At 47.1% G+C, this 15,477-nt stretch overlaps 1 protein-coding gene across 5 annotated transcripts in view; it reads left to right on the top strand.

Annotated features, from left to right (window-relative positions):
• LOC137631052 (protein GDAP2 homolog) overlaps positions 1-15,266 on the top strand; it is a 97,241-nt gene extending 81,975 nt beyond the window's left edge. For all 5 annotated transcript variants that reach the window (XM_068362640.1, XM_068362639.1, XM_068362643.1 and 2 more), the window contains 2 exons: positions 7,514-7,598; positions 15,187-15,266. In XM_068362640.1, coding sequence (XP_068218741.1) covers positions 7,514-7,598; positions 15,187-15,251 — 150 coding nt within the window. In that variant the 3' untranslated portion in view covers positions 15,252-15,266. The remainder of the gene's footprint in view (positions 1-7,513; positions 7,599-15,186) is intronic.
• The last annotated feature ends 211 nt before the right edge of the window (positions 15,267-15,477 follow it).

Here is a 15,477-nt window from a genome sequence, read left to right as displayed (position 1 = left end):
GACCTTCATGTCATCGTTAGAGACCGACCCGCACTATCTGTGTCTTACGTGCCGAGGGCATCGATGCGAGCAGGGTTTGCCCTGCGCAGATTGTAGGGAGTGGTCTGCCTCTCAGTGGGAGAAGATTGGGCGGTGTAGGAAGAAGACGACTAAGCGCGATCATTTTCCTTCAGGGGCGAGCGGCGCAAGTTGTTCTTGCACCCCTAAATCTCTCTCAAGAGCTCTCATGTGGGATGTTCGAGAAGGAGCGTAGATCGCTTAACTCCTTGGCAACCCCAGGGTACTGGGGGGGTTGTTGCTTTCCCTAGAGGAGCAACTTCTCCTCCAGCCACTGGCAAGGTTTTCTTCCTTTCCGATCTGCTGCAGGTGTGGTTGTCCTTAGGGATTTCGGGGCCCCCTTTGAAGGAGGAGCTGCTGCGCCGCCTTCAGCATGGTGCCACGAGTGATCCTTCTTAGGAGCCGTCAACATCTCACGCTCTGGATCTGTGCGAGGTCCATCTGTCGCCTTCCCCTGGCCCATTCACAAGTGGACAAGGTGATTGTTCACGTTCGCCTCGCTGACGACGAATCCTCTCTCCATTGTGGGACCTCGTCACTCCTTAACCCTCAACACTCTATTTTTTCCCACAGGAACCCTCATGTTGCAGGTGACGATATTCTGGGGATCAGCGTGCCTTCCACCAGCAGCGCTAGGGGTCGAGCATCGCCATCGCCTTGCCCTTCTGGAACTTCTTCCCCTGTTCGCTGTTTACGACGATTGGAAGATTGTAATAATTGTAGGTCATCATGATCAGAACGTTCCTCGCCTAGAAGACGCTCACGCTCTAGAGCTTCGCGCTCACCAGACCGTAGCTCTCAAAGCTCTCGCTGGAGGCGTTCCTCTTCAAGAGGACGAGTCTCGCTATCGCGTTCTTCACGATCATGAGCAAGGTTTAGACCTAGGTCCAGACGCTCGCGCTATAGATCTAGATCACTAGGACGGTACTCGCGCTTGCGCTCAAGGTGTAGACGTTCCTTGACTAGAGGTAGAGGTAGGAGTACGCGCAGTCCATCATCGCATAGGCTCTCAACCAGACCTTCCAAACGACCTCGGACAGAATTTGATGATGAGAATGACCACTACTCAGACAGGCATCCAGCTAAACTTTAAGTGCCTTTCACAGCATGGGGAGTTTCAGTGAAGCGCTCGCCCACACGGCGCTTGGAAACGCATCCTGCTGTGACACGTTCTCCATCTAGAGTAGTCCCTATTTAGAGGCCTCCTCTGCCGATTTCGTTGGACGTAGGTGCTCCTCTGGGGCAGCAGGAAGGCGCTAGACCTTCCTCTTCCTCTGTGGCTCCTAGTGCTCCTGTTGTGAGCACTTCTGCTCGCGAATCGCGTCTGTTGACACATGAAGTTCGCAATTTTCCGCGTAACTCTTGCGATTTCTCTAGCAAATCTCCGAATTTCGTGAGCAATTCGCGAGTATATGTGTCGGAATTGCGAGCAAGTGTGGATCTAACACCTTCCTCTCGCCCTTCTGCGTCTTCCACCTCGAGTGAAAGACCAACATCCTTCCCAGAAGGGTTCGAGGCGCGTCCTGATAGGTTTGCAAATGTGCCTATTAGTCCGGATCTTCCTCCACGTCCGAAGGAACATGTTCCCCTACCTCAGAGGTTATCTCCTCCGTCGACTGGCAATCCTTCTGGAGTTTCACCCAAAGGACACTTCTAGGGACCTCCAGGGTGTACCTAGGGGTTCAGAGCTTCCTCCATGGGCATCGACTTTCATGTCTACTATCCTGAAGGCTCTGAAGGTGGCACTTCCATTGCCACAAACCCCTTCTGTTACAGTCAGGGTAACCCCTAGAATCCCTCTGGAACCCTTGTCTAGTTCATCTGTTCAGAGTCAAGACCCTGGAAGGAGGTCGACGGCAGACGAAGCTCGCAGATCACATTCACCCCGATCGTGTACTGAAGGCCATGCCACTTTTGATTCTTGTATGACCAACTTACCTTTCACGCCAGTGAAAGCAAAGGAAGTCATTACCAAGAAGCAGAAGAGACGGATGAGAGGCGTAACTCCACCTTACGCTGACATCATCCATCCTAGGATGATTAGGGACATAGGCTTGCCCAGGGAGATCGCGATTCATCCCTTCAACCAAGACATTGGGGTAGTGTCTCCCGATCAGCGTCCAGTTTCTGTTCCTCTTCCAGAGGAGGAGCCTCCAGCTCCTACTACCAAGTCTTCGTCTAAGTCCTCGAAGACCTTGCAGGTTCCCCTCATAAGACCCTGGAGGAACTTCCTGTGTGTAGGGAACCGTAGGACACGAAGACGAAACCTAAGAACGCCGCGGCATGGGAAGCTAGGGAGGCTGAGGCGCCAATGCAGTCCCCAGTGGCAGGCCCATCCACGGTTTCATTTGACGACCCCAACCTATCCCAGGCTGTGGATGTGAGCCTGGAGGTGGACGACCCCTCAGACTCGGAGAATTAGAATCTTCCAAAGGCGGCCAGTCCGAACTATCATTCTGAACAGGAGAGATGTGAGTTGGAGTATACCTTTTGGCAGGTCCTCGCCTGTATGAGGGCCATCAGCATGCTGTCCACTCCTGGTTCCACCATCCAGGAAGGGAAGAACATGGTTCTCGACGAAATATTCAAGACCCAGAAGCCTTCCAGGTCCAGTGCGGCTTTGCCCTTGTCCAAAGGTCTGACATCTGCCAAAATTTCTGCCCCCAGATCACCGTCCTCTGCAACTGTTGATCCTAAATACTTGAAATTTTTAACTCTCTTCAATCTTTCTCCTTGTAAGATAACTTCCCCATTCCCCCCATTTTTCAATCTCAGATACTATGTCTTTTTCCTGCTGATCTTCAATCCTCTATTTTCCATTTCTCTTCTCCACTCCTCCAGTTTCTCTTCTACTACCTCTCGCCTAGTGCTACACAGCATAGCATCATCAGCAAAAAGCATACACCAAGGAGACTGATCTGTAATACCTTGTGTTACTACATCCATGACCAGATCAAATAGGTAAGGGCTCAATGCAGACCCCTGATGTAGTCCCACATTTACTGGGAAACTTTCTGTTAGGCCTATACTGCTCTTAACATTTGCTTCTGCTCTCATACATATCTTGGGTGATTCTTATGTATTTCTCAGGGACTCCCTTTTCTCTCATACATCTCCAGAGCTCCTGACGTGGTACTCGATCGTATGCCTTCTCCAGGTCAATAAAGACCATATGTAATCCTTTCTGTTTCTCCTGATGTTTTTCTATCATCTGCCTCAAAGCAAATATTGCATCTACAGTCCCTCTTCCAGGCATGAATCCAAATTGTTCCTCACCAATTGTTGTTTAATCTCTGAGTCTCTTCTCAATGATCTTTTCCCATATCTTCATAGTATGGCCTATCAACTTTATGCCTCTGTAGTTGCCACATTCCTGGATGTCTCCCTTCCCCTTATAGATGAGGATGATTAGGCTTCCTCTCCATTCCTCTGGCATCTTTTCCTGATTGAAGATCTTTTGCATCAGGTCCCATAAGATATCTATGCCTTCCTCTCCAAGACTCTTCCATACCTCTACTGGTATATTATCCGGTCCTGCAGCTTTACTATTTTTCATCTTCTATACTGCTTGTTCTACTTCTCTTCTAGTCACTCGTATGGTAACTGCCTCGTTTGGGAGTCCATCTTCAAATACTGTTCTTGGGTTCTCCTCATTCAATAGTCCTTCAAAATAAGTTTCCCACCTTCTTTTAATTTCATTCTCTTCTGCTAGAACTATACCATTGCTATCTTTTATTTGCCTTATCTGCGTCAGGTCTTTAGATGCAGCATCTCGGACCTTAGCAATTCATAGACACCATCCTAGAGAAAGTCTTCCCATTAGATGAAAGAGTACACAGGCTGAAGGAAGTGGCTGCACCCTTCTTCAGGAAAGAAGTTCTTCCAGCCTCTCGTTGGTCGAGTTTGTTAGGCCACCTAACCTTTCTCATCTGTCTTGTTCCAAACGGTCACCTCAGGATAAGATCTCTGCAGTGGCAGCTGAAGTCTGTGTGGAACCAACACTCCAACCCACTGGACACCCAAGTTCCCATAACTCAGGATCAGGTGACGGATTTGAGTTGGTGGATGGTAGACAAATACCTTTGACGAGGCCAGAATCTTCTCGTTCCCCCTCCGGATTTGATGCTCTTCACAGATGCATCAAAAGAAGGGTGGGGGACTCACCTGCTGGACCATACGATCTGTGGCCTTTGGTCAGAGTCAGAAAGGTACCAGCACATAAATCTTCTCGAGATGAGAGGAGCCTACCTGGCTCTTCATCAGTTCCAACAGTTGCTGACAGGTCACTCTGTGGTGTTGATGAGCGACAACACCACAGTAGTGGCTTACATAAACAAACAGGGTGCTACCTTTTCGCAGCCTCTATGCCATCTTGCAGTAAAGATCCTCAGATGGTCAGAAGAACATTCGGTGGCTCTATCAGCTTGATTCATTCCTGGCAAGAGGAATGTGCCTGAGGACAATACGAGCAGAGCGACTCAGATACTAGGCTCCGAATGGTCTTCGAATTGTCAGATAGCCAACAAAGTCCTGACGGTGTGGGGTTCCCCGACTGTAGACCTGTTCGCAACATCTCTGACCAGCAAGCTTCCACTGCACTGTTCTCCAGTCCCAGACCCTCAGGCTGTATGGCAAGATTCATTTCAACAACGGTGGGACAACATCGGCGTGTACACCTTTCCCCCGTTTTGTCTGATGAGAAGACCGCTCAACAAGACAAGAGCGTCCAAAGATCTTTATGATGACCATTGTATCTCCGCTATGGCATCATGCAGAGTGGTTTCCAGACCTCCTACAACTTCTAGTAGATCTACCGAGAGAACTCCCTCCAAAATCTACTCAAACAGCCACACGCGAACATCTTCCACAAGACCATGCAGTCGCTTCGACTTCACGCGTGGAGACTATCCAGCGTTTCTTCTCTCAGAAGGGCTTTTCACGACAAGTTGCAGAACCAATGTCCGGACACTTGTGTTGGTCCTCAGCCTTGGTGTACCAGGCAAAATGGAGAGTTCTGTGGTTGGTGTCATGGAAGGAATATCTCTCCACTCGATGCCACTACTGTATTCCAGTAATAGCGGAGTTTCTTTCAGTATTGGCATGGAAAGGCTATTGCTCAGCCTTAAGCCTTGCCTTCAAGCTGAAAGGAGTCAACATTTCCTTCTCGGAGCTTTCTTCACTCATACTGAGTTATGAGATCACTTGATCCCAGTCAGAGATCAGGCCTCCTCCTTGGAGCGTGGTTCGTGCCTTGAGATGCTTAAAAGGACCTCCCTACGAACCATTACGCCATGCAACTGACCTAAATCTCACTTTGAAGATGGCGTTCCTGCTTGCTTTAGCCTCGGCAAAGAGAGTCGGTGAACTTCATGGCCTCTCATATGACACCGCCTGTTCTAGGGGATGGGGGAAAGTGACGCTCAGCTTTGTCCCTGAGTTATTGCTAAGACTCAAAATCCGGGGGTGCTTGACCATAGATTCATGCCCTTTCAGATTGCGAGTTCATTCTGTAACCAACGACCTGGATCAGTGGTTACTTTGCTGAGTGAGGAGTTTGAGATACTATCTTAAACGCACAGCAGCAACACGGCCCAGACTGACATTTCTGTTTGTTAGCTCAGGGAGAGTAAAGAGGAGGATCACCAAGAACAGTTTCCTCCTGGATTCGCCAAGTGATTTAAAGAGCCATGGTTCCTGATCCTCCTCAAGCTTGTCAACCTAGAGCCCATGACGTCAGGGGACTCAGCACTTTCCTGGCATTCAAACGCAACTTCTTGTTGCAGGTTCTCCAAGTGGGCGTGTGGAAAAGACAAATCACCTTCACTGCCCATTACCTTAAAGACGTGACCCACAGGAGACTTGAAGACGTGACCCACAGGAGACTTGATACATTTACTATTGGTCCTGTGGTGACTGCTCAACAAGTGGTTTAAGATACCTCAAGCTCCTTGATGGACAAGTAGCAGTTGGTTTAGAGCATTGGTTACCCGGGTTAAGACTGGGATGAATGAGAAGAATGTCTGGCTTTCCTTTATTCATCTTCCCCTCCCTTGGGGTACAGCACCATGGGTCCTTCTGCAAGCTGGCTTCAACCTCTGCAGGTACAGTAATTATCACTTCTCTTGTGTAGCTTAGTATAAGTTATAAATTGTTATACTGTCTACGTCCCCATTGCTTTGCTTTATGCATCTAATTGTTAGCCTCCTGGCTAGTACAGTGGTAACGTGTTTGCCTAGCATATGCATGGCAAGAGATCGATCCCCGCCCAGGACCATGAGTTTAAGCTGTTTACTGGGGAGGCTGCTGCTGTTGTAGGGCACCACAGTGAGGGGGGGGGGTGTTTGGGCTTGCCCGGCTGATGTTCTGGTGAGCATCTATTCTGATGGAACTGGAACTGAAACCAGACACCTTTAAACTAACAGATGTTCACACAAACAACCTCTATTTTACTGCATTGCACAGGCCGTAAGTATACTCACTTTGTATATTTCAGTGAGGTGTCAAAGTTTTCCCTAGACCACAGTCATAAACTGTATGAGGTAAAACCGGGTCAATGTCCATGCCAGGTCTAGGACATCCACCCACCTAAGAGCGAGTCATCCACTTAAATAATGGAAGGTTTGTTAGTATGGGAACAAATGACAAATTTGGAGATAATTTGTATTTTTCCCTAACTAATACAAACCTGTAGTTATTTATATAAATTGGCCCACCATCACCTGTCCCCCAGAAGTCCTGCCTGCAATAAAAAGTGACTTCTCACCGCTGTGAGAGTATATATAGAGGTGGCTGGGTACCTCCCAGCCACCCCTAGCCTACCCGCTTAAGCGGTTATGCAGGGTTGCCACCTCACAGTTAAAGTCTAATGGCTACCTCCAGCGGCCGCTGAAAGCATATCCAAATAAATAACCCCAGGTTTGTATTAGTTAGGGAAAAATATAAATGATCTCCGAATTTGTCATTTTGCTGATTTGCATTATTGATGCGAGTATTTATTATTGATAGACCATAATAACCTGCTCTACTTTGTCAATTAGTTCCAAGAGTTCCGACGTAAAATGTTTTATTACATAGCTGGATTTTTGCCCTATAAAGTGACATGTGTTCCCTATACATGTACTGAACATGATAAAGTACTTACAGAAGTACTTATCATAAGATAGATAAACTAACTACTGTACATTAATAAGCTTCCATGTTAAGTAGTGTACAGTACTTCACAATACAATTCTGTACTTAATCACTATTTCATGATGTAGAGACCGACATATGATCGTCTTAAATCTCGTAAACTGGCTCGTGTTAGCTGTCACTGAAATATATCAACATGGTAACATGCTTCAGGTTTGTATGGTTAGAAAAAATAAAAATTATTTCCAAATTGGTCATCTTTTTGTAGTTTCTTGTTATTAATATGAACAATACAGTTAAATTAATTACTGTCTCATTGCTCCAGGTTGACTTAGGGGACAAGTTTGGTGAACCCAGTATTCCAGAGAGACAGATTCGTATCATTGATAATCCGCAGCATAGATATGAAGGTAAGTAGAAGTCTGCCAATTTTCTTTCCAAATGAACAATTTTCCTAATATATTTTGCACAACTTTTACATTTTGATTGCAGGAAACGATTTATTCATTCACTTTCCTCTCATACAATCCTTTAGGATCTTTTAACCATTTACCCAGCTTATTTCTTTTCCTCAAAAGTTATGAAGATTTGTATTTGGAACATCTGTTGGACATAAACTTATGTATATTGAACATCATTAATGCATCACTTCATTGAAAATGATTATAGTTTCATCACCGCTAGGCAACTTTTTAAAAATCATTACAATACAGAATCTCTTGCATCCTCTTCTGAATGAAGAAAGACTCGGAAAAAGTGGCAAAATTCTTTGAAATTTATTGGAATGTGTGTATGCATTGTTTGTAATTTTTGGGTGATCCATTGAAAACATACACAAAATATATTTTTCAGCTATACTTAAAACATTAGCAACACATTTAAGGCATTTCTAATACAGTACACCCTGTTTTCATGTCAATTTCTCTCTGCTGGCGGGTGGTTTGATGAATGACTGGCCACTCCCTTTTGTGTGCTAATTGCAAAAGAGAATTTTGACTTTTGCCATGGTATCATTCTAGAATCACTTTTCTAATTATTTGAAAGTAAGCTCTGTTCCTTGCCTTTATTTTATTTTTATTTTATTGCGTACATATGCGAATCTTTTCAAAGGTATACGTTATCTTATATTGTTAGATCATGTAAAGTTTACGTATGAAAACTATCTTTTTCAATATTAATCTTACCCGATGATCATGTAGCTGTCAACTCCGTTGCCCGACAGAAATCTACGGTCGGGATACGCCAGCGATCGCTATCCAGGTGGGGGTGTACACAACAGCGCCATCTGTGAGTAGGTACTCAAGTACTTCTTGTCAACAAGAACTCAATTTTTCCTCTGTCGTGCCGCCGGCAAGACCTACTTGGATACGCTGTTGATTCTGGAGTTGTTGTTCACGATTTGGTGATGTATTTACTCTAGAGTTTAGCCTTCGCTATTCAGGAAGCTTTATCATTAGCTTAGCAAGCTTTTGGAATTAATTTGGATTAATTGTTAACGAACTTTGCTAGATTTTGGAATTCCCCCTTGACTACTTCTAAATTCAAGATGTCTGACCAGTCTCAAGTCCCTAAATACAGGCAGTGTAGTGTTAGGACTTGTGCTAGGTGTCTTCCGAAGGCCTCTATAGATCCTCACACCGTTTGTTCCAATTGTAGGGGTAAATCCTGTCAATTGGAAGATCGATGTGGGGAATGCGCTGGGCTTTCGGAATTCGATTTTAACGAATTCCTCAAAAATGCACGTAGGTTAGAGAAGGAGAGAATCAGGAGGAGTTCTTCTCGCTCTGTGGATTTTTCCTCTCCCCATGCCCCTCAACCTTATCCTTCCCCTGTGGTGGTGACTCCCGAACCTGCTACTAGTGCTCAGCCATCCATGACGGATATGTTGCGTGCCATTCAGGCTCTCGGTGACCGAGTGGAGTCATTGGCTAATGACCGTAATCAGCTCTTGGCAGATGTCAGAGAGCTGAAAGCGAAAAGTGCAGTGGGAAGTGTTATCAGTGCTAGTGATGTGAAAAGTGTCAGTGTCAGTGTTGCGCATGAGGGTACATCTGTGCGTGCCAGTCGTCCTCCCAGTCCGGGACCTCTTGCAAGCTCCCAAGCCCAGGGGAGAAGCAATGTCGAAGGACCAAAGGGTTCGGCAGGCCTTGATCGGCGCACGGATGTATCCTCAGTGGTTGCGGACGTATCTGTTCAAGATCGTCCCATCCACAAACAGACGAATGAGCCCTTACATTCCTCGTCTGTGGAAGAAGTTTCCAGGAGGAAACGATGGACCAAGGTCTCACGACTGCTCAAACGTAAGGTCCCTTCCGAGCGAGTCCAACGGCCCAGGTGTAGCCACTGGGTCAGTTCGGACTCGCTGCAGTCATCTGATGACTGCACACCTCCCAAGAGAGGTAGAGTGGTTCCACAACAGGCCTCTGCTCCGTCTGTTGTTGCTCCAACCACGGTAGACCCTAAGTGGTCCATGCTGCAGACTATGCAGTCTCAGCTTGCGGCATTCATGCAGGAGTATCATGCTGAGAAGGTTAACACTGCACCTGTTAACCTACAACCCGCCGAGGTTGTGCGCTCAGTAGATACTGCGGCTGCCTGCTCCCACACTCCACCTGTGAGAGCTCCACCACCGATGCGCAGTCCACCCTGCCAGACGCATGTTCTTGCTGCTATAGAGCTGCCGGGTTCCAGCACTATGCGGCTTTCTCCGCAACCCATGCGGCATGCGCCGCATACCATACAACATGCTCCGCATACCATACAGCATGCTCCGCAACCCACCGCAGCCCCACCCACGCACCAGCACTCTGCTTTTGTTGTTGCCAGCTCGCAGACTGACCAGCAGCGACATGATGTTGGATCCGCAGCTACGCATGCACCCGTTCTGCCGGATTCAGCCGTTCAGCTTTCTGCTCTGCCTTTGCCACTTCCTACTCAGCTTTCGGATGATGGAGTATCGGATGACGAAGCTGCACACTTGGATGAGCCACACTCTGACTTTGAAGGGCCCAAGTCTACGCCTCCCTCCTTAGACTTTCGTAAAGTCCTTGCCTTGTTCAGGGACTTGTATCCTGAGCAGTTTGTGTCTGCAACCCCTCGCTCTCCTCCCTCCGAGTTTGCTCTGGGCATGCAGTCTGCTGCGCCTGCCTTCACCAAGCTTGTTCTCGCACGATCTTCTAAGAGAGCTTTGAGGGTTATGGGAGAGTGGTTGCATTCCAAGAAGCAACTGGGAAAGACTGCATTCATCTTTCCGCCTACCAAGCTCGCTTCCAAGTCGAGCGTCTGGTATGCCACGGGAGAGGAACCCGGCTTGGGAGTTCCTTCCTCTGCCCAGGGCGACTTCTCAAGTCTGGTTGACTCTCCCCGCAGTTTGGCTATGAGACGATCGAAGATCTGCTGGTCCTTTTCTGATATGGATCATCTGTTGAAGGGAGTCTTTCGTGCCTTCGAGATCTTCAACTTCCTCGATTGGTGTTTGGGAGCCTTAAGCAGGAAGACTTCCCCTTCAGATAGGGACTCTGCCATGCTGATCATGTCTAGCATGGACAAAGCCATTCGGGATGGGTCTGGTGAACTTGCGGCTTCGTACGTGTCGGGAGTGCTCAAGAAGAGAGAACATCTTTGCTCCTTCTTATCGGCTGGTATCACTCCTTGCCAGAAGTCAGAGTTGTTGTTTGCTCCTCTCTCCAAGTGTCTGTTTCCGGAGGAGCTGATTAAGGGGATGGCTGCCTCTCTTATCCAGAAGGATACCCATGATCTGATGGCATCTTCTGCACGTAAGGCTAAAACCTTACCTTCCGTGCCTAGACCCTTCCGCCCTGCAGCAGTAGACACTCCTGCAACTCGGTTCATCCCGCCCTTTCGTGGCAGAACCTCCAGCAGAGGAGGTACCCGTGCCGACAGTCACCGTGGCAAATCCAAGAAGGGTTCCAAGTCCGCAAAAGGCAAGTTCTGACTTTCTTCCTCTCCAGACAGCAGTGGGAGCCAGACTCAAGACCTTCTGGCAAGCTTGGGAGAGCAGAGGTGCAGACGCTCAGTCTGTGAAGTGGCTAAGGGAGGGATACAGAATTCCGTTCTGCCGCAGTCCCCCTCTAGCTACATCTCCCATCAACCTCTCTCCCAACTACAAGGAGAAGGACAAGAGGCTAGCGTTGCAACAAGAGGTGTCGCTCTTGCTACAAAAGGAAGCGGTAGTCATAGTCCGGGACCATCAATCCCCGGGCTTCTACAACCGTCTCTTCCTGGTAGCGAAGAAGACAGGAGGTTGGAGACCGGTGCTGGACGTCAGTGCTCTCAATGCTTTTGTCACCAAGCAGACGTTCACGATGGAGACGACGAAGTCGGTCCTAGCAGCGGTCAGGCAGGAGGACTGGATGGTCTCGTTAGACCTGAAAGACGCGTACTTTCACGTCCCCATCCATCCAGACTCCCAACCTTTCCTAAGGTTCGTCTTTGGAAAGGTTGTGTACCAGTTCCAAGCCCTGTGCTTTGGCCTAAGCACGGCACCTCTTGTGTTTACCAGACTGATGAGGAATATTGCGAAATTCCTTCACTTGGCAGACATCAGAGCCTCCCTCTATTTGGACGACTGGCTTTTAAGAGCTCCAACAAGTCGTCGCTGTCTGGAGAATCTCAGATGGACTATGGACCTGACCAAGGAACTGGGCCTCCTGGTCAATATAGAGAAGTCCCAGCTCGTCCCATCCCAGACCATTGTCTATCTAGGTATGGAGATTCAGAGTCGAGCTTTTCGGGCTTTTCCGTCGGCCCCAAGGATCAATCAAGCCCTAGAATGCATCCAGAGCATGCTGAGAAGGAACCGATGTTCAGTCAGGCAGTGGATGAGTCTAACAGGGACACTTTCATCGCTGGCCCAGTTCATCGAGTTAGGGAGACTCCACCTCCGCCCCCTTCAGTATCATCTAGCTGCTCACTGGATAAAGGACACGATGCTAGAGGCGGTCTCAGTGCCTGTTTCCGAAGAGATGAGGTCTACTCTAACGTGGTGGAAGAACAGCATTCTTCTCAAGGAAGGTCTACCTTTGGCTGTTCAGACCCCCGACCACCGTCTCTTCTCGGACGCATCGGACACGGGCTGGGGTGCGACACTGGAGGGACAGGAATGCTCGGGCACATGGAATCAGGAGCAAAGGACACTTCACATCAATTGCAAGGAGTTGTTGGCGGTTCATCTGGCCTTGATAAACTTCAAGTCCCTCCAGCTAAACAAGGTGGTGGAGGTGAACTCCGACAACACCACAGCCTTGGCTTACATCTCCAAGCAGGGAGGGACTCATTCGAGGAAGTTGTTCGAGATCGCAAGGGACCTCCTCATTTGGTCAAACGATCGAAAGCTTTCGCTGGTAACGAGGTTCATTCAGGGCGATTTGAATGTCATGGCAGATCGCCTCAGCCGGAAGGGTCAGGTCATCCCCACAGAGTGGACCCTTCACAAGAATGTTTGCAGCAGACTATGGGCCCTGTGGGGTCAGCCAACCATAGATCTATTCGCTACCTCGATGACCAGGAGGCTCCCGATGTATTGTTCTCCGATTCCAGACCCAGCAGCAGTTCACGTGGATGCCTTTCTGCTGGATTGGTCCCATCTCGACCTGTATGCGTTCCCGCCGTTCAAGATTGTCAACAGGGTACTTCAGAAGTTCGCCTCTCACAAAGGGACACGGCTGACGTTGGTTGCTTCCCTCTGGCCCGCGAGAGAATGGTTCACCGAGGTACTGCAATGGCTAGTCGACGTTCCCAGGACTCTTCCTCTAAGAGTGGACCTTCTGCGTCAACCTCACGTAAAGAAGGTACACCCAAACCTCCACGCTCTTCGTCTGACTGCCTTCAGACTATCGAAAGACTCTCAAGAGCTAGAGGCTTTTCGAAGGAGGCAGCCAGAGCGATTGCCAGAGCAAGGAGGACATCCACTCTCAGAGTCTATCAGTCTAAATGGGAAGTCTTCCGAAGCTGGTGCAAGGCGAATGCAGTTTCCTCAACCAGTACCACTGTAACCCAGATTGCTGACTTCCTGTTACATCTAAGGAACGTAAGATCCCTATCAGCTCCTACGATCAAGGGTTACAGAAGTATGTTGGCAGCGGTATTCCGCCACAGAGGCTTGGATCTTTCCACCAACAAAGATCTACAGGACCTCCTTAGGTCTTTTGAGACCTCAAAGGAACGTCGGTTGTCCACTCCAGGCTGGAATCTAGACGTGGTTTTAAGGTTCCTAATGTCATCAAGATTTGAACTGCTCCAATCAGCCTCTTTTAAGGACCTCACATTAAAAACTCTTTTCCTCGTGTGCTTAGCAACAGCTAAAAGAGTAAGTGAGATCCACGCCTTCAGCAGGAACATAGGTTTTACTTCTGAAACGGCTACATGTTCCTTGCAGCTAGGTTTTTTGGCTAAAAACGAGCTTCCTTCCCGTCCTTGGCCTAAGTCGTTCGAGATCCCAAGCCTTTCCAACTTGGTGGGGAACGAACTAGAGAGAGTACTTTGCCCAGTAAGAGCTCTTAGGTACTATTTAAGAAGGTCAAAGCCATTACGAGGACAATCAGAAGCTTTATGGTGTGCTATCAAGAAGCCTACTCTACCGATGTCTAAGAACGCAGTTTCTTACTACATCAGGCTTCTGATTAGAGAAGCACATTCTCATCTGAAGGAAGAAGACCTTGCTTTGCTGAAGGTAAGGACACATGAAGTGAGAGCTGTTGCTACTTCAGTGGCCTTCAAACAGAACCGTTCTCTGCAGAGTGTTATGGATGCAACCTATTGGAGAAGCAAGTCAGTGTTCGCATCATTCTATCTCAAAGATGTCCAGTCTCTTTACGAGAACTGCTACACCCTGGGACCATTCGTAGCAGCGAGTGCAGTAGTAGGTGAGGGCTCAGCCACTACATTCCCATAATCCCATAACCTTTTTAATCTTTCTCTTGAATACTTTTTATTGTTGTTTTTTGGGTTGTACGGAAGGCTAAGAAGCCTTCCGCATCCTGGTTGATTTGGCGGGTGGTCAAATTCTTTCTTGAGAAGCGCCTAGGTTAGAGGTTGTGATGAGGTCCTTTAGTATGGGTTGCAGCCCTTTATACTTCAGCACCTAGGAGTCGTTCAGCATCCTAAGAGGACCGCTAGGCTCAGTAAGGAAGACGTACTTAAAAAAGGCAGAGTAATAGTTCAAGTCGACTTCCTTACCAGGTACTTATTTATTTTATGTTTGTTATTTTGAATAACTGATAAAATGAAATACGGGATACTTAGCTTCTTTGTTAACATGTATGCTGGTCTCCACCCACCACCCTGGGTGTGAGTCAGCTACATGATCATCGGGTAAGATTAATATTGAAAAATGTTATTTTCATTAGTAAAATAAATTTTTGAATATACTTACCCGATGATCATGAATTTAAGAACCCGCCCTTCCTCCCCATAGAGAACCAGTGGTCCGAGGAGAAAATTGAGTTCTTGTTGACAAGAAGTACTTGAGTACCTACTCACAGATGGCGCTGTTGTGTACACCCCCACCTGGATAGCGATCGCTGGCGTATCCCGACCGTAGATTTCTGTCGGGCAACGGAGTTGACAGCTACATGATCATCGGGTAAGTATATTCAAAAATTTATTTTACTAATGAAAATAACATTTTAGGCTAGGTAAAGTTTATTGCCAAGGTTTTTGGTACTGTACAGTGATCAACAATTGTTTGTTTTTATGTTTTTTTTTACTGGCTTTTTATAAGCAGTTAGTAAGAAAAGAATTTGTATGGTATAAATTTTGGGAAGCATAAACACTATAGTACCTAGATTTTAAAATTACTAGTTTTTTTTAAATTTAACTTTCAAGTTCCACGAGTCGCTTATTTTAGGTATTATCATTTGGAAATTCAAGATTTACATTTCTTTATTAAGGAAGTGCCTATGACGTATTTTTACGAGCACTTAAGATGGTTTTGAAATTATTTCTTATGTTTCATTGCTCATTTTGATTCTTTTTCAGACCTTATTCAAATGACTAGAGGTAAAGTAAAGAAGACCTACTGTCAACTCTGTACATTTCCATAGCGTAGGTGTTGTCTTGATACAGTACAGTATAGTTGAGATTCGTACAGTGTACATAGGTGATGAAAGCTTTAGTCTTGGAGAGTATAGTCACTCATTAATTCGTAGTTGGACATCTATGGAAGAAAGCTCTTCTTGGATGGATTAATTGTAGGTCACAAGCTTTGAGAATTTGAAAAGGCAGAGACAAAAATTAATTTAAATGCTTTAGATATTTTAAGTTTTGATC

The sequence above is a fragment of the Palaemon carinicauda genome, chromosome 39, assembly GCF_036898095.1.
Source record: "Palaemon carinicauda isolate YSFRI2023 chromosome 39, ASM3689809v2, whole genome shotgun sequence".
Lineage (NCBI taxonomy): Eukaryota > Metazoa > Arthropoda > Malacostraca > Decapoda > Palaemonidae > Palaemon > Palaemon carinicauda.
The sequence above is the reverse complement of the archived record's forward strand: the minus strand, read 5'-3'. Positions and strand labels throughout refer to the sequence as shown.